This window comes from Cygnus olor, chromosome Z, assembly GCF_009769625.2.
Source record: "Cygnus olor isolate bCygOlo1 chromosome Z, bCygOlo1.pri.v2, whole genome shotgun sequence".
In the NCBI taxonomy this organism is placed as follows: Eukaryota; Metazoa; Chordata; class Aves; order Anseriformes; family Anatidae; genus Cygnus; species Cygnus olor.
Window position 1 is genome coordinate 23,399,105 of NC_049198.1, and position 26,747 is coordinate 23,425,851.

General features: G+C 37.8%; 1 protein-coding gene across 1 annotated transcript in view; it reads left to right on the forward strand.

Moving 5' to 3' along the window:
* The window catches only part of PIK3R1 (phosphoinositide-3-kinase regulatory subunit 1), a 45,961-nt gene extending 20,355 nt beyond the window's left edge, over positions 1–25,606 (forward strand). The window contains exons 3-7 of the mRNA XM_040541361.1: positions 12,543–12,635; positions 13,364–13,438; positions 16,309–16,440; positions 17,327–17,528; positions 17,727–25,606. Of these exons, the coding sequence (XP_040397295.1) occupies positions 12,543–12,635; positions 13,364–13,438; positions 16,309–16,440; positions 17,327–17,528; positions 17,727–17,820 (596 nt within the window). The 3' untranslated portion in view covers positions 17,821–25,606. The remainder of the gene's footprint in view (positions 1–12,542; positions 12,636–13,363; positions 13,439–16,308; positions 16,441–17,326; positions 17,529–17,726) is intronic.
* Positions 25,607–26,747: the final 1,141 nt, after the last annotated feature.

A 26,747-nucleotide genomic window follows, 5' to 3' on the forward strand; every position in this document is an offset into this window, starting at 1 on the left:
TATTTGTTTATTTTTCTTTGCTCAGCTCTTCTCCAGTTTAGGCTTTCCAAGACCACGTAGAGATTGTTTTTGCAGTTATTTCAGCCTGTTCTACTCCTCCTTCATCCTCACTTCTTCCCATGATACTACTTATTTTCAAAAGGGACACATTTCTTTGATTTAGACCTTAAGAAATGCTTTAATACTGTAGGCTTTCATGGAGGTTGCACAAGGCTTTATCAGAGTTCAGTGCTTAGTTCATTCTAAGGGTTTTCTTAAAGACAGGCTTTGCCTATTGTTTCTACATTTTTGCAAATGAATACTACCAATGCAAACTGAAATCCTTTTCTATACTTTCTTGCCCTTGACTTCAGTCTTTGCAGATAATGTAAAATAACATGGCCAGTTTTTCATGCTAGCTTTTCATTTACACTTTGTTGTTCTTATCGATTTTTTTAACACTTCCATAAATAAATTTTACACTGTATGAGTTTCTGCAACATCATGTGCTAGACAGTACACAAATAAAGTTCTTTGTCCTGTTTCAGTTAACCAGCCAGTTGAGACCCTGATTGCTTTGTAAAGATCCATGAAATTAGTTCACAGCTTTAACTGCTAAGATCTAAATTAAAGTTAGCAGTGCAGTGGGAACAAACAGTGATTTATGGAAAAGAGGTCTTTAAGTTCATTCAGTAAGTGCTTGTACTTCATATTCCATGACATCCTTTTTGTATACCATCTCAACAGTGTAATATATAGTGGGGATGAGAAATCAACGTTAAGATTGCTATGGAGAGAAACCTAGACAGGTATATGATATGGGTCAGAGAATCTATTATTATAAGGGCTGAGAATTTTCTTCTTCATCTGAAATTAAAGACGAATGTGGGATTAACTCTCCGTAGATACAGTTCAGGAATAAAGTTGTTGTTTCTGTATCTGTGTCAGATCAGCGAATGGTTTAATGGCTGTAAGGATTAACCCAGTTTTACTTTCTTAAAAGATTTGCCTTTCAGATAGAGCACTAAACTTTTTTTTTAAAGGAGGAAAAAGACTTGATTTGAAATATGTTAGTTTCCAGAATTTAAAAAAAAATAAAAAATCCTTCTGATGCTGGATTACTGTTACCATTGTTTGCTTTTTCTTCTCTGTGACTGCTGTACACTCATTATTTTTAATTTTCTGTACTTATGTTTCCCATAATTCCCAAGATGAAGGAACTGTTTTGGCTTTTATCTGTCAGCAGTTTCTGCCAGTACTTTTATGTAAATCTTCCAGATCTAAACAACTTGACTTCTCAAGCACAGTAATACACATTATCTTTTTCTTGCAGTAATGAAGAGCTTATTCTTTTCCTCTAGATTGCTTGCCTATAGAGAGAGAGTGATTTATTGTGTCCTCCTACCTTAGTTTCTTCACAGAAAAAAAGGTAGCAAAATAAAGTATTCTTTCAGAGCAAAATAAAATGCTGTCCTGAAGTTTAATGTATTCTGATTACTGAATAGGAAGAGTGTTTTAAAATATGCTTCTCAGGTAGAGTCATTATCACAAACCAGTGATAGCCTTGCATAAAAAAAGTAAAAATAAAAAAATCATGGTAGTAAAACCAAAAAATATGAAAGAAACAGCAGTAAGGAACAAGGATCCATTACAGGTGAGACAGATCATTCTGGAGAGAGTTCCAGTTTCCCTAGTATCTCATACCGGAAGTCCATCCTGCAGTCCTGTTTCTGTTACAAAGACGAGATGCTGCTGGAGCACCACTACTAACCGTCATCATGGTTATGTGGGAGGAAAACTGAGTTAGTAATCTTAATAGGTTACCGCACAGCCATTTTGAAGGAAACATATCAGTGCTTTTTTAGGTGAAAAGGGCCAAATGTCTGAGAAGACCAGCAAGGGAACTTGGCATTATCTGTAAAGCTTTTCGTCATGGAGGTCATTGAAGTCATCTTACCATCACGCTCTCCACAGCCTTGTCCAGAAAAGGTAGAAGATGGTGGTGGCTGGCCAGAACCAAAATTTTCAAGTGCTTCTTGACATGGACCTCAGCATTCCTTCCCTTAAAAGATAGGCAGCTGTCTCTCTCTTGTGAGTGACAAAATTTCCAGGAACCGAGTATGTATTTCCTTCCTCACTTGTTCTGAAGAGTTAGAGAACAAGTTGTGGAACAAAGTACTCTTTCATGGCAAACTGAGTTGGACATGAAATGATAGAGAACTTGCGTTTGGAGAGGGAAGTAAACAGGAGAATATGAGCCTACTAGAAGACCAAGTGTCCATTCACAATCTGGATAATGCTCAAGGTAATAAGTACCTTAACTATTCAGCTGGGTTCTATCCCTTGCAAGCTAAACGTTGTGTGCTGAAACAAGCAGAGTAATTTCATGGGAAAAAGGTTATCATGGTGTCAAAAGACAAAATAGAAAGTTTTGAGTGCTTGACGTTGTGATCTTGGTGCTCTTTAAATGTAGTTTTGTTTCTGTCTGTGAAGTATAACAGGCAGCAGACGGAACCTTTTTGTAGAGTAAAATATTGTGTAAATGTATCAACTTACATATAGTCTATTTAAAATACACTTTTGCAAGGATTTCACTGTTTATTAAAAAAAAAAAGACCGAAATGCAGAAGTTAGTAGAACTCCAGGGCTTTAATATCTTTGGGAAAGAGGAGGTAGAGTTTGCAGAAAGGTTAGTAGAGCAACTGGTATGAGTTCTAAGAGATTGCTTAGCTAATCAAAAGGGAGGCTTTGTTTGAACAGAACTATCACAGGTTTGTTCCAATTCTGATAAGGACTTCTAGGTATTACTGCTGCAATCTGGATGTTCAATGACAATAATAACCCTGCAAGTTGCAAAGGGAACCAGTTAAGTAGGTCACGAGATGCAGATGTTGGTGGAACACGCTTTGTCCTCACGCCCACGCTTAGACACAGTATGCTTGCATATTCAGTGTCGTAGCTTTTCCTTCGTGGTGTTGTGTATGGTTTCAAACAAAAGCACTGCCAGAAGCTGGAAAGCTAAGTTTTTCATTGGCAGTGAGTATCTCTGAGGAGAATTGGGCAGAATTGCTGATTTTTTTTTTTTCTGGATCTCAGCTCTGTTCTAGCCATGGAACTGCCATCCTGAATGAGGAGGGAATGTACAGGACCCTCTCCTGATGAAAAAGGCAGTGTTTTGCACTTCGCTGGTCCTCCCTGTACCTTCTTGGTCCCCCCTTAAACCTTGTTTTTCGGGATGTGGTAACTGGGTACCCACGCCATGTTTTTACTGTAATCTGCCAGTATCTCTCTAACTGCAAACTACCAGCGGGGAACCTGCAGATATCAACAGGACATGAGGAGTAGGTGTTAACTCTTAAAATGTTTTCATTCTCTGTCTTCAGAATCATGCTCAGAGGACTGCTGGCTTGCTCGGTTTAGAGGTGTTAACCTGCTCCTCTGCTTAAACAGGTGATGGTTAGGGGCTGTGAGAACCCTGCTACCTGTGAGTCACTCAGAGTGATCTGTGAGAAATAAGGGTAAGATGGAAATAGGCATCAGCCTGCGAACCCTGAGAGAGGTGTGGGAAGCCTTTAGCCATGCCCTGTGCTCCGTAGTACTGGAAGGAGGTGAGATGCACCTTTCCCAGACCAGCAGTGAGGGACCCCACTCCCTGCCCGCTTGGTGTGTAGCTCCAGCGGTGCTTGGCATGAGCATCTCAGCTCACTGGGTGCCCTCCTCTACTTAGAAGCAGAAAGGCACGTTCTTTACTACATTCTTGCTTATTTCTTATTTTACTGTTTCTGCTTGCCTGGCAACACTTTGAAAGACAGTTGAATAAACAAATACTTTTCCCATTTCCTTCAGTTTGTAGGGAGGTTTCTTCTGCAAAGCAGTTCAAGCATTGTGTATGGCATTACAGTGCAGTGAACTGCAGGACAGAATGTGTTCTACTTAAGACTTTTTTCATTACTTGTGTAGTTTTTCCCTAGAACAGGGCTTCCTGTTTCTCTAATTTTGCTAAAACTATTTGGACATAGTTGCAGCCATTTCAAATCCTAGTTTAAAAATGAGTACTGCAAAAACTCACCCATAGAGGGAAGCAAAATACTGTCTTTACAGGTCCTAAGTACGGTCTGCTTTTTAAAAATTATCTTTGCTTCAGTTGAAGCCAACAAAGAACATCTGTTGTCTTATTTATAGCTCCTATTTCTAAGAAGTATATTCTGCCGCAGATGAGAAAAGTGCCTGACAGCTCATAATTCATAAAGTTACTGAGGGTTAATCTGATGGAATATTATGTACAGAATTCCTGCCCAGTACAGACAGCATCACTTCCCTTTCAACAGATAATACAAATAGGGCTTTATGAAACATTAAATTAATAGGTGTGAAACATGATTAGCAGTCACTATTAGAAGTATTAAACTATTATGAAGGAATATAGTATTCTACACTGCTGTTGCTTGGTGGTTTTATATTTTCTGCACATTTGTGCAGCTGAGTTTTCCTGAAGTCAGACACAGCCTGTCTTTTCTTTCTTTCTGTCTGAACTTTCATTCTGTTTTGTCTTAGATGATGTCTTAATGATTAATGCAACAGCTCTCTGACAAGTATTGATTTTCTTGTGTCAGAAGGGTAAGGAGACCCCAGATTTCTTTCTAGAGACTTGGTAAATTATAAAGTATGACTTCCTATGTCAAATCAAAGTTTTATTCTACCTAGTTCTGCCATCTACTGTTTATAGATTAGTTTCTTGTACTAATCTGTATGGGCCCTGGGTTGTTTCTTCTTCCAACAGTTGCCCCTTATTCTCTTTAGTGCAGCTGCTGTGACATTATAAAAGGGGATGAAGAGAGGAGTTTGTTCTCCCAGCTCCCCAAACTTCCTGCGTAATCACCATACACACGACTTTTTATCAATCAGATCGTTGCTTGCATATATGCACTGATAATCTTGGAAAGTATCTAAGCAAAGTATGTGACTTGTCTCAGTTACAGCGTTGATTTATACAGGTAACTATGTCTTTTTCCACATATTATGTATAGCCAGGAAAAAATGAAGTAACATTCAGTTTTTATTCTAACCCTTGTAGATTCAGTGGGTTGGACTATAAATGGCCCGGTCATGATATATATAATTGTCTTCCTGAAGAAGTGACTGGATGGCCTTATTCTGTTAAGTACCACATATAACAACTTACACAGATTTTTTCTACAAGTATCAGTCTGAAATGCCCTTTTTCAAGCTTATAAGGGGTGTTTGTCAGTACCTACCTCACACTTGGGTTTCTGTAAATTCTGGCTTTGTGACTGATCAGTGTGTAGGGATCGATTGAAGTTCAGAAGGTCATATTGGTAAGAATTCCAGCAGTTATCTTTTGGAATAAATCCCTTCAAAAAAATTCTTGTCCCCCTGCATGTGTGATGTAGAATCACAGAAGAAATATGAATGCTTTAAAAAGTGACTGAAATCCAAAAGCATATTAACAGAGTATCGTTTATCCACGAGTTAATTGTTACCATTGAGATGCCTTAGAAAAAGCTTTCTGCTTTGAGTGTTTATCCATTGCAGGTGAAGGAAAAAGAGGACTGACCACTGATATGGTAAACTGTTTTTCCTGTACAGCTCTGTATTTTCACTGAGGCTAATATCTTCAACATACCATTAGCAGAGAACGTCTGAATTAAGTTGTCACTGTCTTCTAGCATATAGTCAACACCTGCTGACAAATGGAAGAAGTAAACTGGGCTGGCTGCATATTATAGAAGAATTTTCTGACAGGGTTTTAGAATCAGCAGTATTTCCATCAAGCTTCCCAGCTGTAATTCAGTCACATAAGGTCACCAGCAGACACTTATTTCTCCATTCCTTTTCAGAGCTTTGAGATCATTCGTACAGTAATAAATCTTGACTCACAGACATTTTTCAGCCTACATTAAGATGGGCTTCTTGTGAGCCTGAAGGCTGATAGCATTGGTGGGACAGACTTTTTCTTTTTCTAGTACTGAGATAATCTTCGCCTCTCTTCATTTCTCTTGGATCTAGTCTCCTCTATCAGCCACGGCTTCTGTGGTATTCTGAGTTCACAGAGTCTGCCTGATTGACGACATCTGATAAAAATAAAAGACAAGTAATAGTAGACAGACTTACTAAACCACTCATAATGATGTGTCAAATTCACTGAAGTTTAAAACTCTTTCATATTTTCCCATTAATATTTTTGACATATTTCTAATTAAATGAGTACTGGAAAAGGTGGTTGAGCACTCCTGCCATTTTCAGTGGTGTTTTCAGCCCCTAGGAGAATTTAACTGCAGTCAAACCTGAATCATCCTAGGTCAGAAGGGGCATAAGGAGAGGTCTTTTATTCTTCCAACAGTTGCAGCAGATTTTACTGTCTATTGCTTGATTTATCCATGACACACAATGACATAAACTTCTTTGTCTTCACTCTCACCTTCTTGTCTTTCATCCCTGTCCAGTCAAAACCTTTTGCTAATAATGGGTGGGCAGTTCTAAATACTGTATTTGTTTGTTCTTTTGGTAAATGTCATTAAGCTCTCTAAAATTACAGGTGCCAAGGCAAGGTTACTGTCCTCAGAGTGAATTTCTCTGTGGTATTTATTTGTAATGCCAGACTAGTCTTTTTCTGTCTTGCTTGAACTGAAAGCACAGATCCCTCAAACTTGTTCTACCAAGCGTTTCTACAAAAACTGCTGCTTCGTAAGACTATAACAAAACGTACAAGGGACCATGAAATGCCCCCACACTAAAAGTTATGGGTTTTGCGTCAGTCAGGCTGATTTCGTTCCCTGATGGGCTGTGAGGTTCATGAAACCTTTCGTCCTGTGCTGATGGAGGTGGGTGCTGAGGGGCAGAGAAGGCCGAGTGAGGCCCTGTCTGGAGCAGCCACTACCAAGGTCTGTGAGAAGCACCAGGACACCCAACCAACCTTGCAGAGGCACCCTTGGTGCTTCCCAGTGTTACAGGACCTTCACTCTGGTTTCCACAGACGGGGCTTTTGATGAGAGCCCTTAACACACTGCTGTCTCTCTGCCCTGGGGACTACTAGGAGGAAGGACACAGGGTACACCAAGTACACCAGGCTGCCTTAATGCATTTCACTGCCTGAACTGTTCTGCAGCAATGCCAGGTCACCAGGATCCTCACTGAAATTCAGGTTCTCTTTCAGGGAAGATGGCTGGTAATAGTGGAGTACTTTTCCTATACATGGTACTTAGTGCTGGTTGAAGCATTCATGTTTGGACATATTGAATGACTTTCAGACATGGATATGTGAAAATCTTATGACTGCATGCTTCACTATGTAGGTGGATACACACATAAAGAATGTATCTGCACGCACACAAGCCAGTTATGATCATCTTAAGACCTGTGCTGTCAAATATTACGCTTTTATGTACAGCTGCGTTGTCATCAAATGCAGTATGTATAAACGATTTTAAATGCCATTTCTGGAAAAAGAAGACAGTGCACGGAGTAATCTTGATTCAAAGTTAAATTCAAGTAATGTTAGTATATAGTTCCTGTAAAATATCCAGAAATTGAACTACCTTCCATGGTTTGTGTTGTTATATTTTAAGTTACATTCTTTTTTTTTTTTTTAATGTATTCATTTTCATTCTTCTTCCAACAGTAACGAAAGATTTGGCTCAGAAACTCCTGAAGCCAAATTCCAGCTTTAAATTTCCACTTGTCGTTGCCAGGTACTAACTCTAAAATATCTCTTTTTACTGAGAACCCTTCCAAAGGTGCAGCTGTGGGCTGGTTTCATCTTGCACTTTGTAGCTGTGTTGGCAACCCCTGAACGTAAGGTATGCTCTCATCTCCCACACGTTGCGGTTGCCTTAGCGCTGTTCAGGCCTGTCTGTATCAGGGAGAGTGAAGAGTTCACAGATTGGAGAGAACCCTGGCTTGTGGTTCCTCTCATTGGTTCTCACTGTGGCAAGGTAAAAATAGAGCTAGTGGAAAATCCAGCTTTTATCATGTGTCATCAGAAGCTTCCTCACTATCTGGAGACCTACTACCAGGCTTGTGACTAGAAAGAAGACACGAAAACTGTATGACAGCTTTTTAGAATCTTATTATTTTGGAGACAGTGGGATTAAAAAAAAAATAAAGCACAGGATTTTGGGGGCAAAAATGATTGCTCTAAGTGAAAAACTGATACTGGATTGTAGTAAAGGGATCTACAAAGTTGCTCAGATTCTTAAGACTGGATTTGGTTCTCCAAACCTCTGTGCTGCGCTACAGCATGCTTCAAAGCAAAAGATACTTTTGAAATCAGGTACTAAATGAAGGTTGCATGACGGATTTTATTGTCTTCCTCATTTACTAAAAGTGACCTATCTGAAAAGTTTTCCTCTGGAAATATCTTAATATGCATGCTATATTTTCTTCTAGAACATCTAACCTAGAATTAGGACTTCTTTAAGGATGCCTTGTATTCTGGCGACAGGATTCAAACTGTTTTTCCAAAACTAGCTGTAGTTTTCTTCAGGTTAGCCTCTGCCATTTCTTATCATCATTTTGAAAATGAAGGGCACTTCCCAAATTTGGCTGTCTTTTGTGTAGATGTTGCAAACTGGCTTCAGTTCTGCAAATACTCCTACGTCTTTTTTTCTAACAGATGTGTGTTTTGTGAGATCTTCAGCTTAAAATGGACATAATTGTCTGTTCTATGCAAAAGTTGTGGAATTTAAAGTACAAGACAATATGATGCTGTAATGTAATTATATGGGAAATGACAGCAATGAGTAGGAAATACTAGAATATGGGGGGGGTTAAGTAATATTAATTTCTTAATATCTCCTCCGTGCTTATAAAGTGAGAATTTATTCAATGTTGTTGAGCACTATAACTGTATTGTTTAGATGTATTGTTCTGTCATTACTGTGCTGAAAGTAACTTTTTCTTTTTTTACTCCTACTTTGTGTGTATGTTCATGTGTCTTTTTGCTATTGAGCTTGTACTCACTGATGTATTCTTAGCATTAACAGAGAGGTGAATATCCTGGATTTTTAGTCAAATTCATAAGTATTCTATAGCTTATGTATTTATGGAGTAGATTTTCATTATTTATTATTTTAAAGGCTCTCTTCATATCTAAAAGTTCAGCAGTCTCTGATGGATAAAAATTTCCACTTTTGGAGAATTGTCATGGGATATAGGGAAGAAGAGAAGAAATCAGAAATCATGATTTCTATTTTTATATTTTATTACTATTTTTAATATTTTTCCAGTGTAGGAAATACTTAATTTTGACCAATGCAATGTTTGCTCTATGTGCACATGTTCTGTAGACTTATTGTAGATTTTACATAATGGTAAAGGTAAGTACTTCCAAAAGCTTTTCATTATCATCATCTAAGAATATTATTGATCTAAGGATACTGTAAAACAAAGAGATTCAGTAACAGATTAGGAAAGAAATTTAGTTAAGCTAAGACCCTCTTTAAAGTGTAGATGAAAAGCATGGGAGATGCAGAGGTATTCTCTGTTTAAGTAATCCGGTTAAGGTCTACATCCACCTCATTCTTTATGTCCCATGGGTACAAACTGTGTTCCGTAGGCTTTCTTCACTCTACAGTGTCTTTCCATGAACTGAAATCTTCCCTTGACATTAGATTCTCCCTTTTTGTTTGCTTGGATTTTACTTCAGTGTTTAAGCTTTGTTTATCAGTCATAACTCATCCATCCTGTACAAAAATCTAAATTTAGTGGGAAATAGAATTATTTTTCTCAATACGCCTTGTTTATAGCCATTTGCAGTGTATCCCCTGCCATCTTTTCAAGGCACATTTTGGTTAGTGTGAGAAAGCATAGTCTTCTCTGCTGCCTGAAACAACGGATAACACCTGAATAGTAACTGTCAGACTGACTTCCCTCTCTCTCTTTCTCCCTGTTCATCTCTCCTTTTCTTGCTCAATTTCAGTTTAGACAGAACTGCTGCCTCCAGCTGGAGTTATGAGATGTTATCTTTGTTCGGAGATGATGCAATTTCTCTGATGTTACTTAAGAAGGAGTAAGGTAACTGGCTATCTAAGGGAGCAGAAAATTATTTTCATAATTAAAAACACGTAAACTCTGTTCTTAAAATCCACTCTTGGTTTGCTACCATGTAAGGGATACATTTTATGCCCTTAGCTTTCTGTGACGCTATTAGTATGTCATACTTGGAGTGTTTTTGTAGCATACCCATTGATACAATTCTGATCTAGTAATTCATTTATTGTTTCAGTAGATTTGCCCTTGCTATAAGATAGATTCATAGTTTGGGGTCGAAAAGAATTATTCAATCTCAGTTTTACAAATCGTATGGCCTTTATTTCAGCATGACTCAGCAGAGGCTGCTTGGACTGTAAAGTCTTGCATTTGAACCCAACTTGGGTTTGATGAAGCAGACATGATGTTAAGCTAAAGGATGTGTTCCAAAAGGCACCTGGAAGTAGTTTAACGATGTGAAGAGATGAAGAAATCCATGCCTCCATGAGTAGTCTGTTCTACATTAATAACTACACTTGGAGATCTGCTGGTCAGCTTCACCTATAGAATACACACTTTGTTTGTATGTAGGTTTTAATTGCAGGGTTATTCTAAGTCCGCTATCTGACAAAACTTTAGAGTTTATGTCAACTCATTTGCATTTTTTGTCTATGATGCCATCAAGGAAGGAAGTAATGTGTGTTTTTTTTAATAAAACCTGTCCACTAAAAGGTATGCAGACAGTCCTTAGTTACAGTGCAGCCTTTTATTGTTTTATCATAAGAATCTCATATCAAGTTTTTCTCTATTTTGCCCAAGATTTGCCCAATTTAACTAGTGCGTAGTCATCAAGGTCATCTTACTTGTCTTTTCAGGGTACAGGTAGAGCATTAGAACTCCTTTGATCCCCAGGAATTGTTCTAATGTTCCAGGAGTCATGAAAAAGTAACATCAGCAGGCCAGAAATCTGCTGAGGCAACTCTTTGGGACTCCTGAATGCTCATTTTCTGGGCATCCTAAGTTAAGCTGTTTAAACTAGCAGATATTTTTCTAATATCCTTTTCAGTTATGAATGGACTGGAAAGTATTTCATCATTATATTACCATAATTCTGATTCCTTTTGGAAGTAGCATGTCTCAGTGTACCAGTACGCTCTACTTCTACTCCTAGTTTGTAAATATTATGTAAATTGTCTTTCATTCTTCTATTTTCTTCACTTCCAGACTACTTCTGTAACTTACTGCCTGTCTTTTGCACTTCTAAATTGTTCGCATGTTTAAAAAAGATGTGTTATTGCTGCTTCCAAACTAGGGTAAGGTCTCAGCCAGAATTGCCTGCTGTCTCAGTTGTGGTGTATTTAATTTTTTGCTTGTCTAAAAAAATTTCAGTAAAAACTCTGTATTCATATTCTCCTATTGTTTCTTCTTTTTTTTTTTCCTCCTATTTAATTATTATAACAATTCAGTTCAGTTTCAGGCTTCTAGAAGTATGTTGTGTTCATGTGCATACACGCATAGGTGTATGTGTGTTTAAGTATCGTTCTCAGTCTGTCCATGATGAGTTTAATTGTCCAGAGATCACCATCACTTAGGCAACTGGCAACTTTTACTTCAATGATTAAGCTTTGTTTATTAATCATAACCCATCGAAGAATGCCAGATGTTTCTGGCAGCTGTTTAATAATATCTTTATGTAAATGTTTTTGCTTTCCAGGAATTCACCAGGGCCTCTCTAAAACGTTGAAAATATTCTTTTGGTTAAAATTATGCATTTAGAGATAGATCATCCCCTTACTCCATAGAGCCAGAACATTCATTTCTATGTTGTCTTACTGAAGAAACCGCGTTGCATGAAAACTGACTTTATGCAGAATCAGCATACAGGTTTATTTGAATCAGCAAAATGTTTCTTTCTGATTAGACTACTACTTATTCTTAACTGGTCATTGTAGAAAAGAAAATTCCTGCTTCAATAAAACTATGCTGTTAATACCATTAAGCTTGAAAAATGCAATAAATAAATAAATATATATATATATATACACACATATATACACATGTACAGGTATCACTTAGCTTTTGTACGAATATGAACTATTTGTTTCTACTACTATTTCATGCTTTTGCATGTTTACCTAGTGGATCAGCAGCTCCCAAATGGTGATGTGTTTAGCTCCCTCATCTGGTGCGCAGTGGATGTAAATGCTTCAGGAACAAAATGTTTTTCTTTTATTTCCTGCATTGTATTTCTGTCCTTCCATAGGTGGCAAACTTTTATTATATTTTCTTTTCCTGTGTAATATTGAGGATGATTCTAGCACTGATTGAAATCTCTGAAAGAAAATGCTGTAAAAATACAGTCGTCATCATTTTTTACAGCTTTCTGGTAAATTGTGGAGTGTTCTCATTTAGGCCTGACAAGTGGGATGTTTGCACAGTCTCTTACAGCTGATAAGACGAATGTGTTCCGTGTTTAAAAATTAACGGGTTTCATTATGCGTCATTATTTTCATAAATAGAAGTTGAATTTAGCTGTACCTGGGCTTATTTTTCTTTTTTTTTTTTTTCTTTTACAGCTTTTTCGCTTCCAGATCTTACAGAGCAGTTTTCACCTCCTGATGTTGCTCCACCAATCCTCATCAAGATAGTGGAGACAATTGAAAAGAAAGGTAGGCTGAAGAGTGATCTACTAAGGCTTTTTGTTACTTGTGTGAGCCAGACATATTATGGGGCATATACAGACATTTTCTCTCACCAGTGACGTACCTCTTTATACACTGTGAGGTTTCAGGCTCTACGAATAGTCAACAGCAGCCTAAGACTTGACTGTTCCATACTGTCTGTCTCTGCTAACTACATAGGGTGGCAAAAGTTGAGCATGCTTTTAAGTCTCAGTTAAGTCTTTGATATTAATTTGGATATGTCAGAACTTTTGTCATGTCCATGTCCCATTCCTGCAGTGGCATGACTCAGGCTTCTTACTTCTACCTACCTAAAAGACCTAGTGTTTTGGGGAGTATATTATACATTCATGTAGAGTGTAAAGGAAGATCTGGCTCCCATGCTGCTCCTGCAGGCTGTTTTCTTCCCTTGGGATATGTGCCTCTGTTTCCTAGTCCTGGCCTTCTGTGGTCATCTTGTGGAGCATTATACCGAGAATGGGGGGCTGTTGGGATCTCTGAGCTTCAACGTCCAACTCTGTCTGCAGATCCAGCAGTTAGAATGTATAAAGAACTGTTTTAGAGCCTTGAAAAGCAATCACATTCAGTAGGAGGGTGGTGGTGGGAGAATGTTGCTAATTTATACTGTCAGCACTTATTTGAAGAAAACAGAAGTATGTTGTCTCATGGCAACAGTCACTGGAATATTTATGTATCCCATCGATTTTGTTTTGAAGGTCTGGAGTGCTCAACTTTGTATGTAACACAAGGCTCAAGCAGCTCAGCAGAATTAAGACAAATTCTTGAATGTGGTAAGTACAGCTCTCTTCCTTAAAGCACTAGATTGATTTTGTGGTCACACTGATACCATTTTCTTTGGTCCCCTACTCAGCTTATGTATGATCTGATTCTGGATAATATAATACTAAACAGACAAGTATCAGTTAAAAAAAAAAAGGCTTAGTAAAGTTTACACTTTATATGAAAAGTATTTTTTTGCTTTTGCGGGTTGTCTTTTTTTCATTGTATGGTTCTTTTCCCAAGAATAGTTATTTTAATCATTTCTTGACCACTTGCTTGTTCAAGGACTAAAAGTCTAGCTGTGCAGAAAAAAAGAAGCTGGGGGGGGGGAGTGTTGGGGTTGGTTGTTTGTTTTAAGAGGCAAGGGAAATATACACTATTCCTGTAAGGCTAGAGGTTAATATTTTGTAAACAAACGGCCAGTTGTTTACATGCAGTTCTGTGCATGCATATTTTTTTTTTTTGGTACAGTGAGAGGCAATAGCTGAATGTTTCTTGCCTGGTATGGAGATGATGCTGGAAGGGAAATCGAGAGAATTGATCTGATGTTGCTGCAGTAGTCTGGGTTCTCAGGCTTTGGACAGTAAAATGCAGTTACACCACTAACAGCACATACCCATTCAACTTCTCTGAAATATACTTCCTTCTCTTTTGGTATTATTTTTTTTTCATGCCAGAATATACTGGCATGACAAAAGTCAGTTACACTGTGAGAGATGAGGAGCTATTGTAGCAGGAGTGCTTGACCATGCCTTTGCAAGCTGGGGTGCGATGTGTGTTGTGAGCTTCCTCTTGCATGAAAGAGCACAAAAATACAAGAGCTAGGAAATGAAACTGGCTACATGCCGTATTGCCAAACAGACTAAGCAAGCCACTCATACTGTAAATTAGCTCTCATCAGTTTTAGTAATTACAACTATTAGTAAAATGAACAAGAGATGATACTATGAGTTGACCATTCCTTCAAATCAAAAGAGCATCTAGTCCTCTACTGATTGTGGTGGGAGAGAAGTACATGCATGAAAGCAGAGACAGGAGATATGCCTGTGGTGCTAGCTGCCTAAGCCTTATTTTTACTATTCTAATTATATTATTTACAGCAACAAAATGGGTACATTTCTTAATTTATCTGGATCCCTTGTTAAGCCTTGAAACTAATGTGTACTTTTATGAAAGGTTTGTCTATCTCCTAAGATCAAAAACTTGTGGTTTACATGTATTCTTTAAAATGTAATTAGGTTTGAGGAAGGGAAATCAGGACTTTACCCTTCAGTAACAAAGTCTCTTTCTCTGTTCTCTTTAACATACTATCAAAGTCTTCCAGGACAGAGCCAGTGTAGTAGGTGTCCAGATACATGGATACAAGCAGACCTGGTCTCCTCTGCCTGCTCTCTTGATCTAGCAGTGTGCAAGTCAGCTTTGTTTCCGAACCGTGAACAGCATTAATGTGCTGTTCTGCTTATGGTTAAAATGCTCTGCATATTAATTTGGATAACTGCCTGGTAGCTTCAACACAATACTACTTAGCTCCAAAATCAAAACTGATTTGCATCTGGCCAGCTCAGCAGACAGAATAGTTAAGATCTGTTTATGACTTTACACCCAAAGAGTTGCAGAGTACCACAAGTTTATTTTTACTCGTGTATTCATTATAATAATTTGTGATGTACTTCAGAGAACGGATCAACACTGAGAGAATCAGGACTTAACTTGAATTATGAAATAAACATCCTGTGAGCAACAGAACTATTGAAAACTGTTTTGTAGAAATTTGTGGTTGGATTCTCTGATGCTTCATTGCTTTTGTGGAATTCGTAGCCACACTACAAGTTTTTCCATCATAATTTTCTCAAGTGGATTCTTTGGTGTCTGACAAAGATTGAGCTCCTACTGCAAGCTTTCCTTTGGGGAAAACAAGAAGGGTAAGGAGGAGCACTAAGCGTTTCACTACTCTCTCTCGGATGCCTTTTTTACAGTATGTGTAGACACACAGTGTAACTGTGTCCTCTACCTTCCTGTTCAGTTTGGTTTAAGCTGGCCAAATAGGCTCAAGAGTTATTTTACAGGGGACTTGGCTACTCTGGAAAGTCAGTCGGCACTGGTATATTTAAATTCTTGTACCAAACATGCATCTTTTTGTAAACATTTGGGACTTTACTGCACCAGATTTTCATGTTTAAGGAGGAAAGCCAATCTTGCTCACACTAAGCATTTCTGTGTTTTCCTATTTTTATTTTTGCTGCTGATATTCCTTGCTTCAGTGCTAAGAATTAGTGACACTCTCAGACCTTAGCTCAAGTCATAGCTATGCTGGAAGGATACCAGGTTTTACAAGATAAATCCCAACTTACGGTGCACCAAGTTTTGCACGTGTATATTTGTTTCCACTTACTCACATAAATATTTACAGACATGGGGCCCCAAGTTGTTAATCAAGCTTCCAGTCATAATAGAAGGAGCTGCCAGCAGAGAACCTGCATTTGAGCAAAGCCTTGATTAATACTTACTTCTTACACAAAATATTTACAGGTAAAACAGAGACCTGTTAAAAATATTCTGATGATTCCACAACATTGCCAACATCCAGCAAGTCACTGCCATTATTATGAGTTCAGCCCTGCACTGTATATGACAGAAGGCTACGCAAGCTGTGATAGTCATTCAGTTCATCAGATGCCAAAGGCCTGGACACACTGTTGAGCACTGTATATTCTTTATGTCAAAGATGCATATTGGTGTCTTCCATTATGTCTTTTGAGTTGTTCCCCATAAACCAGATATTAATTAGCAGTTTTGGCTTGGTATAAAGAGTTCGTATCACAAGCCTGTACATTTCTTCCAATTTCTAATGTATAAAAAATATGTTGCTCTTTCCCTTTAGATGCCTCTTCATTGGATTTAGAGACTTTCGATGTACACACTTTATCAGATGCTCTCAAGAGATATCTCCTGGACCTGCCAAATCCCATCATTCCAGCAGCTGTTTACAGTGACATGATTTCTGTAGCTCAAGGTATGAACACGGAGTTATTTCAAATGTCAAACAAAGGAGCTTTTGTTAGGATTGTGAGCACCCAGTGATCCAGCTGTCCCCCATAGAACATGGAAGATTCTGAACAACCTGGCAGCATCTCAGAAAAAAATAGATACCTTCATTGCTTTTGGTGGAAGCTGTTTCAGTTCAGATCTAGACATGCATTATTTACTTATCCGTTTAAGTTAACATAATGCAAAGTATAGAGATAGCCCCGTTCTCTGCATTTTAGGAGGTAGAATGACTATAGAAAAACTGGGGGGGGAAAATCAAGGACTTATCTGTGTGCAGAAAGCTAATTTTTAACTTTTTATCAGTGCTGACAAAGTAAATGTATTAGAGGTCATGGTGTTCTGCAGTGTGTTGGGATTTAACAGATTATGAAGTGACAAATGCAGGCGTGTAAGATTCATCATCCATAGTGGTCGTTTCAAGGAAGCACAACTTACAGGCTTTCAGCTCGTGGGCCTTGTATTCTGTTATATGTCCCAGGACAGGATATTGCTACTGGTAACCTTCAAAGTTAGAACAGCACCTGTGAGACTTATCTTGTGCATCTCAGAATTACCCAATCATGTGTGACGCTAAACACAAGACAGACTTCTACCAGCACACTCTGAACACATTGTGGTTTTTACCAAAATGCATATCTGTTTCCATTTGACTTTTAAATACTTGTTCTTTACTTTTCCCTGAGCATTTCACTTTTTTTAAAAGAAGAAACAAGTCTTGCAGCACTCACGAAGGACAAAATTTTTATTATTTTTCTGTAAAATTGATGCTTGCAAGAATCATATATAGTTACATTTTACTTGTTAAATATTCTTGTTCTGATATCAAGAGCCTTTTATCTGTTTGCTTGCAGAAGTCCAGAGCTCAGAGGAATATGCTCAGTTGCTGAAGAAACTCATCAGATCTCCAAATATACCTCCCCAATATTGGCTCACACTCCAATATTTGCTCAAACATTTCCTCAGACTTTGTCAAGCCTCCAGCAAAAACCTCCTGAATGCAAGGTCTCTAGCTGAAATTTTCAGCCCTCTGCTTTTCAAATTCCAGATAGCAAGGTACGTGGGACATCTTTATTATATTCTGTATTGTAAACGTGGGTTAACTACGTACAAAAACAAGTTTAATGAATTAATTTTCTGGCCTGACTTCCCATGTGGAGGGCATTATTGTATTTTTTTCTAATTCTTTTGAATAACACTAATGTAAACTTCTGTATTTTTCCTGTTTCTTACTGTCTAATCCATCTCTTGCAGCTCTGATAATACTGAACACCATATAAAGATCCTAGAGGTTTTAATCACAAGTGAATGGAATGAGAGACAGCCTGTACCAGGTAAAAATTCCTAATTTTAAAAGTTTTACGGTGTTATTTTCTTAAATATTAAAGTTTGTATTTAAGGACAGTAAATGTTCATTGTTTTTCTTTTTAATGAAACAATGCAAAAGTAGATAATTACAGAACCAAGTTATTTATATTTTCCATAGTGAGGTGCAACATTTGTTTTATAAGAAACTGTCTTTTTTATTAAAATCAGTTTAGTATCCATGGTTTCTACAGCCTCATGGTATTCCTTTCTTTTTCGTTAAAAAATAGGAATTTTTTGTAAACCAATAAAATGCGTATCATACAGTGGTAGGGGTGGGAGGAGTATATTCTGAAGATTTTAGTTAACTGCCACTCTACTCCCAGACAAATTTTCTTGAACTACAATACCACATAGAGATCATCTGAAGAAATTGAGATTTTCCTCTTTATTTACGTATATTTATTATTTTAATCCAGAGACTCAAAAGATTTATTAATCAGTATCAATAAACTGTGCAGAAAATATTAAAACCCCATTCAAGAAAATTAGATTACACTTATTTTGATTCTGTGAGTTAGCATCTAATTTAGTTAACGAACAGTAAAACACACCTCTAACTTATGCAAAAATCCCTGTTTTTAAATCAAATATTTGGTAGGAGGAAGGCAGAGTTGCTTACTGTGTGAAAAGGAAATTATTAATGCAGGGGGACTTTGTATGTTAGCTTGAGGTAATTCCTTTTATAGCTTATTAACAAAGAATATCTAAGCAAAGGATGGGGCCATAGTGAATAGAACCCTGGGCATGTTATAGCTCTCCCACCTCTATTGACAGTACAAGGTAAAGTTCATGGCAGTAAGATTTGTAGGGCTGCTTATGTTTTGAAGAGCTAGAACACAGCAGCAGAAAAACAGTAACAACAACAACAAAAAAAAGCATTATCACTAGTATTTCTGGTAGGTTCATTTTATAAGCCCCTTCATCAACTAATGAAGGTTAATTTTAAGTGGCTAAAACAAAGATTTCTGTTCCTACTGCTGTGATTGAAAGGTTTTTCCAACCTTCCTAGCTCTGTTAGTTAGGAACCTTCGCCTAACAGTTAGTGTACATGTATTTTCAGCTAATTTATAGTTCCTTGGTTTTCTTCAATTTTCTAAAAATAGTTAAGGAGGCATTTCTAGAAATGCAGTGTATTTCCCTTCCTAATGTTTCATAACAACCAGCAGAGTCCAAACTTTTAACTACTTGTCTTACCTTATTAAGCAGCAAATAACTGCTTATCGTTAAAGAATGAGTGTATCTTTGCCGTGTGTTACAAGCCTTAAAAAGCAAAATACACTGTTGAAACCTCTATATTCTACAGAGTTTGATAACAGCATTTTTTTTGAAATGATGTGTTTGCAAATGCTTTAGGATATGTAAATTTACATGGCTTGAGGCACTGGTTGGGTGGGGCATTACAAAGATGGGGTCAATAGTGAGAGTTTCTTAAGTTGCTCTTAAGAGATCACTTAGTTGCATATAGCTCTGAGTTGCTTCCTATGAGGAAAATATAAAAGTGAAAGGTGTTGATGTTAGAACTACTAATGAGGACACGAAGTGTAGTCATCCTGAGAGTATCGTTAGAGTACTTGAAGAAATGTGGCTGTATCAATCAGATTTATAGGGTTTGACATTTCATTAACCATTAAAATCATGACACTGCATTAATCATTAAAAGCAAATATTTGTATTTAATATTTCATCTGAATTAATTAATGTTTTGTAATACAATTGTCTATTTTGAGGGTCCTTCTGGGATTTTTTTATATGATCTGTTAAAAAAATAGATCTCCTTATGCGTGTGTTTCACAGTCCATCCCTGGCAATGGAATGTTTTTAGTAGAACATTTGCATATATATAAATACACTGAAAAAAAATGACAAATTTTCAAACTTTGTGGTTAGCTAGTCTCTGCTCTTAGACCTCTGAAGTGCTCGAATACTTTTCAAAACTTGAATCTTTATAGAATGCTACATAAGTCTACAGTATTATGACACAAGCCTGTGTTCAACACCTTAATTGTTCAGTGACCTGATCATCTGAAATGCTCTGTTTTTTATAGTTCTTATAGAGGATTATAAGATGTATTTTTCAAAATTATCAGCTTCAAGATTATTGACTGCAGCGTCTTGAATTTCCATTTAGAGACATTGTAATAAACAAAGATGCTTAGGAAAGAGATTTTTTTTTCATGTAAGTGTTCTGAGAATGACGATCTGTAATAGAATTTGAGAAATACAGAAGTTAAGAGGTTTTAAACAGAAACAATCTTGTTGAAAATGGTGTAATGACGATTGGGCAATTACAGGTAAACCGATGTAGCCAGGTTTCTTTTATTTTTCACAGACTGAAGTGATAGCATGCTCCTTTATTTTTTCTTTTTCTTTTTTCTTTTCTTTTTTCTTTTTCTTCCTGTTATTCTTAGGCCTGCATGAAAACATTCAGTCTAAAATGAATTGTGCATGAAGTTCTAGTGGTGTCTTAAGCAGTGAATAGGTACATTATATGCGAGGCTGGAGATGTCTGAATAGGGAAGAGACTTCTGCACAGCTGCGGGCCTTTTTCTTATCACATCACTCACTTATTATCCTTCTTGCCTCAACACAATAGAAAGTATGTAGATTGGACCAGCATCTTAAATTGGACATCTTATGGTTACTAACGTGGTGCTATGCACACCATAGCACAAAAGCAGGAGTTAATGTTAGGCCATTATTTGATTTTTATTTTTTTTTCTATTGGACAAAGCTGGACTGATTTTTTTTTTTTTGTTGTTCCCTGTCACAATGTTCATCACAAACTCTGTATTTTTTTTTTGTGAATTACAATAACATTAAGCACTCTGCAAAAGTTAAAACACCAAAGTTAAAATACATGCCATTATTATGTGTGCAGTATATGAAGACATGGTAGAGTTGCAGGCATGGCATGCTGACCATCCAGTGCCCGGATGGTCAGCTAGCCAGCCAGCTACCCTCTGGTTCGCAGAGACAGGTAGGTTGATGGGAGATGAGCTGGGGGTTCTGGGGGAGAACATGATGGGTGATCAGGGTCACGCTGGGGTGGAGGGATGCTGAGGAATCTGCAGTGGCTGTTAGGAGCTGCGTGCTGTCTGGTACACATGAATTAGAGCCGGTAATGGCCTGCATGCCTACTGACCTCGAGCTGCTTTGTTCAGACTGCCTGTCCCCTTTTATTGCTGTAAAATACTGCAGGTTTTAAGCGTGAAGAAGTAGGTTTTACTACTTGCTGTGTCACAGGTAAGAGGTGAGGTAATGAGACCACCTAACGGCTCACTTGCTGGGGACTGAGATGCAATCCTGGCAGCACTGCCAAAAAGCTGGCACTTTGCTTTCAGATAAACAAAATACCAGCAAGCTTGGCAGCACAATAACCAGAGCAGGGGAGTATCAAGGCTGGTCCTGCTCCTCTGGAATTTTGTCTCAAAGCTGCCCTGGCCCGTGGTGGTCAGGCTTAGTCCATGGTCTTGTCTGTAGCATCTCGGGGCTCAGTGGAGGAGGATGTGCAAATGCTATCTATTGCCAGAACCTTTCTTCATCATGTCAGGACTTCTCTGCATCATACCACAGGCTTGGCTGAGCTGTTGGCAGTGCAGAGTGTGTTTTGGAGTGTGTGCAAGGCAGTCCATCCATGGGAGAACTGATTTCACACTGGCTATTGCGCATTGGCTCCTCACCCGGCAGAGGGCTCCCCTTCTAAGCTAATAAAAGTCAAGCTTCATACTTGGTCTAGAGGACAGCAAAATGTATCGTTAATTGTCAGCCCTAGCTATTCTGAATTCTTGCTTTAGACTCTGACAGTGGGGCATACGCTAAATTTCTCACTACCAAGTTGAAAGTATTTGCTTAAATGTGTGGGATAATCAGAATTGTTTACGTATTAATACGTGTGCACATGTATATTTGTACGTAAGTACATACAGAGTTGTGGAATCTGATCAGTTCTCCTTCTGCTTCATACATTATTTTGTAGAAACAAATTTCTTTACTGATAGAACAACACTGCTTAAGAGTGCAAAAAGTAGTACGCTGCTGCCTTTCTGCAAATGCAAATCGATACATTCAATGGGTACCGTTCAAGTTGCTGAAATTTAAATGTAGATAAAAGTTAAGGTGGTGCAATTATGTGAAAATGCAGGTGTGTGGATGTCGGGATCTAATTTTTTTTGACAAAACACATGATTCTTTCTGCAGGATGATTAGGCACTCATTTTTGCACAAGGCACTGGGATAAAAAAAAAAGAAATGGACTTAGGAACAAAGTCTTATCTTTCATCTCTGCCTGTGTAACTGTGTGTTTTGAAATGATAACCAATTAAGTGACCCCGGCTTTGGGATGTCTTATCTTCTTTGAGAATATGCATCTGTGCTGCGGTCCTATAAACCAAAAAAAAAAATGTTATTAAGCCCATCTGTAGCTTTTAACAGTAAATAGGAGGTGTATCAGTTACTGTCAGAAGTTAGATTTTACCTCTTCTCTTGCTGCGTGCTGTCATGAGTTCAGAAACACAGGTTACTGTCTCTATTTGAAGTAGGCTATACGTATACGACTGTGCTACTTTAAATTATATATAGACCTGACAATTGTTCAGGTAGGCAAAGGCTAAGACTAGAAAAGTGAGGGATTTCTATTAGGTGAAGCTAATCCATCAATGGCAAAACATCAAAATTGTACTGAAGATATTTGGGATTTCATTGTGAACTACAAGTGGCTTTCGGTAGGTGTGGTATTTTGTAGCGTGTGGGGATTTTGCTAGGTGGAGTGTTTGGGGGTGAAACTTCAGTGCTGTTTGACTGCCATAAGGAGCATGAGCTGAGCTCAAGGACCGCTGGTACCAGCAGTGCTCACTGTTACCAACAAGTGGGAAGAAAATATTAATCCCCTTCACTCCTTTCTCTGAATTTGTGGTCTTGTAGTCTGCTTGTCCTTTCACTTTGGATTTATTTCCTTGTAAAACTATAGCTGGCAAAGAAATTAACTTCTGTAGGCAAAGGGAAGCAGTCTTTTGCTGTTCCATTCCTTTAGCAAGTCAGATTTAAGGCAAAGAAAATATATTTCACCTAGGCTGCTTCCTCCCTAGACAGTCACTTTTCCCACCTGCCTGTGGGAAATGAACAAACCTGACGTACTGGCAAACACCGTGAATATGGGCAGGTATTTTCTCTACTATTTTCAGTTTTCAGGATATGGGTAAAATGCTTCATGGCCTCATTCTAGGGGTCTTCAAGCAACACATGTATTTGTGATCCAGTGTAGGAGGTGATGCTGTATTTGCAAGCAGGCTATTTTGCTTGCACAGGGCTGATCTGAGAGATGCAGCTCTTTTCAAGGAAGATTTTGAATCTCTCTTCTTTTTTTTTTTCTGCAGAAGGTTAGCCACTTCCTGTATTTAGCTGTTCTTGGTGCTTTTCTTGACTTTAAAAGTGTATTCACCAGCCACTTACACAGAATATTTTAAGGCCGCTTACAATGGTCTTCTCATTTACTTAGCTAAAATGAGAAAGTTAGCCTTGCATTGGCCATTTGTTGGCTGTTGACAACTTTTACTTTGAATCTGGCTCCCCCTCCCCCACTAGAAATCCCTGGCTCAGCAAATATTTGAACCTGCCCAAGTTAATCATGAAACTGAGATCTTTATCTCTGAGAGACGTGCAAGCTACCGAGGGTGTTTTGTTTTTTTTTTTTTTTTTTTTTACAGTACTAAAGTCAGGTTCACTTTTTAATGATGAACCAGAGTAAGTGGATACCTTCTGCACAGCACAGAGCTGTAAGCAGTTAAGAAGAGAGAGAAGGCTGGGGTTTTCTCATTACACATTGCAGCTTTTTAGAGATTTTTGTGGAACGTTGGTTGGAAAGCAGAGTCTTCTTTTTTCAGAATTATCTTTTGTTTAGTTGTTTCAGAGAAGCTTCCTAGTAAAAGAAGGTTTTTTTGTTTTGTTTTGTTTTTGTTTCTTAAAGATTTTTATAAGAGGAAGCCAATTAATTTTTTAGGTTATTGGATTGTGTTTTCAGGCTGTATTACAAGGGCGAGCGTTTGCGATGCATAATGTACAAAGTAAGTGATTTTGAATTTCTCTTGAGTTTCTTTGTGTTTTCTTCGTCACCTTGTGGAGGTATTTCACTATAACCAATTACCAGGTAGAGATTTCACGGTCTTAAAATAGGTGAGTGAAGGTCAAGTGCCTGCAGATTACTCAGGGAGTGGGGAATTGCCTATCTGCCGCCTGTCTTTTCCTGCCCGCAAGCTAGGCTAGTCCGCACTGAGCACTAACCTGGTTATACGAGCACGGGCAACCCAGAACTCAGCCACCACTGAAACCCAGGAGAAGTAATTTCTCCTGAAAGACCTTATTCAACAGAATAAAAAAAATCTTACCGATCCCACATTAGACCTAAATGCAGCAATATAGTCTTGGTAGGAAATCTTTATAACCTAATTTAAATAATTACCTTGGCAACTCAACTGTTTAGGTAGCAGGTGGGCTAAACCTCCAAGCTCAGTGTTTGGACTTGTGTCTGGGATGAGTTCAAGTATCCTGTTTCATTTTGGAAATGGAAGGAATCTTTGGAGCATGTCTACCTAAACAGGGAGGGGAGTCTATTTCAAAATGAATTTCAGCTTGTTAATATAGAGAGCAAACTAGCGTGTATTTTTTTGTTAACTGTTGGTTCTCCAGACATGTTCATATATGTTAGTGCTCGTCTAATGGGGTGAGCTGGTGAGTAGCACAGAGAGGGTAGATACGTGTGAAATATTTGGGATGGGTATAAACTGTGTTAATTTTTTAATGGGTGTTTGTGAGATAGAGCACACTTCAGCTGCATCAGGATTCCTCCTGATGTAGGCACAGATAGTTGCTACAGTTACTCTTTGTTGTGGTTATTTTTGGTATCTGGTTTTCTGCCCCCATAGATTATAGTGAGTATAAAGCATTTAGATTGCTTTACATAGCATTCTGCTCTGGAATCAATAGTCTGTTCTGTGCATGCTTCTTCCAAGAGGTCTGAGAGCGGTGCTGCCAGTGATGGGGGGGCTTAGAGAGACGGTTTCCGAATAGTACAAGTATGCTGGTGGCATAAAGTCAAGTTCAGAAGAAGACACTGACAAGGACTGTTGTTTTTAAAGACAATTAACTTGATAAATATCTTGATGAGAGCAGGGTAGAGAAACAGTGTGAAAAGGCAGACTAAATCTCATGTCCTGACAGACTGGCTTTTTATGTTCAGCAAAATCATTTTTCAAGATCTTGCTCAGTTTTGACTTTCTTGCATGGTGCAGGAAAGTCTGATGAATGTAAGACTACAATATTTGATTTTTAGATTTCAAAATGAGTTAATCCAGATCAATTGGAATTGTATTTTATTACAGAATGAAACAGGGGGGTGGCATCTCTGCAGTAAGCACAATTTATATAATAATATTAGGTATATCAGATCTGTGTGCATATTAAAATATAGAAATCTGTACCATTTAAAAACCTAATCCATATTTCATTATGTAGATAAATAATGTATGTATGTAATGTATGTAGCCTAAGTATGTATGTGTGTAATGGGTATATAATGGCTATGCTCTTTTTCTCTTCTGCATCTTTAACATGCACACAAGCCTTTTAAAGCTTTTTCAGTGGTAAACTACATGCATCTGAGTAGGAGAATGAATCTGAGAAGTGACCTACCTCTCTGCAAAGGGAGCTGCACTGTGTGTGAGCATGCATGTGTTGTGTGTGCGTGTGTGTAAGAGCTACGTGCTGCAGCATATCAGCCTTTTGTCATCCTGCCAGGATTGGACTGTACCATGCTGCAAAGTCAGGAAAATGAAATGGAAATAAGGGTGCACAAGGAGAGCCTGCTCAGGCTTTTTGCTTGTAAAACCAGGTTTATATTGCTATTCTGCTAAATGCAGGCTCTTTCTGAAACTGAAATTGTTCTAAGATTAATGTAGAACAAAATGATGAAACAGGAGTGGTCTGGTGACATTATTTTGACATGATTGGCTGAGGATTATGATGTAATAGGTTACAGTGCAGCCCCTTATAGGTTTTAAAATGAATTCCAAGACACCATTACAAAGAGAGCCTGACTCTTTTCTTGTATCTGAGCTTACTCAGTGAAACTCATACAAATGTACAATACTGTTTGGAATATGGAAGAACTGGATATAGAATATCCTAAGACAGATATAAATTGTGGCACAGACTTGATGTTTTACATAGAAATGGATCCACCAGGTAAAACTGCAGTCTTATTATGGAAGACTTAATTCCTCTTGGTCTTTATGGTAGCTGATGAAAAATACTTAATGGATATGTAGGATTTATTTACTTTGTCATTGATACAAATTAGAATTAAATTGTGTTTTTGTGCATGGTTATAGCAATTAGAATCATAACCTGTAGAAATACCTGTCTGCTTACTTAAATGTTTTTTTTACTGAATTGACCTGTTTCTGTTTTTTTTTTTTCTGTCATATGTAGTTCTAGCTCTGCTATTATATCATTAAAAAATATCATTTCTTTTATTTTGCTATTTTGCTGTCTTCCACACTGTAGCTAAAAAGAGATGCTGTAATAACACTTATGTTTCCTGAATCAGTGGTTACAATTCAATGGTTTGGATTGCTTTAGGAAAAACAGATTTTAAAATGTAACAGTATTAACTGCATACCTGATATCACATCATTTTTTTCATAGTATATAAAAATATTATGCTATCTTTATATTCACTGCAGCTTTAGAAACATTGTATTTTGTAGCTGGTCATAATATACATACAGGGATGTTCATAAGGAATGTTGTACTTACTAGAGAACTAAAGGGCTGGGTTGATTTTCAGTCCTGATCCCAATGTAGTCCCCCTTTCTAGTAAGTCAGGAGTGCTGCAGTGTCTTCCTCTGGCACCCA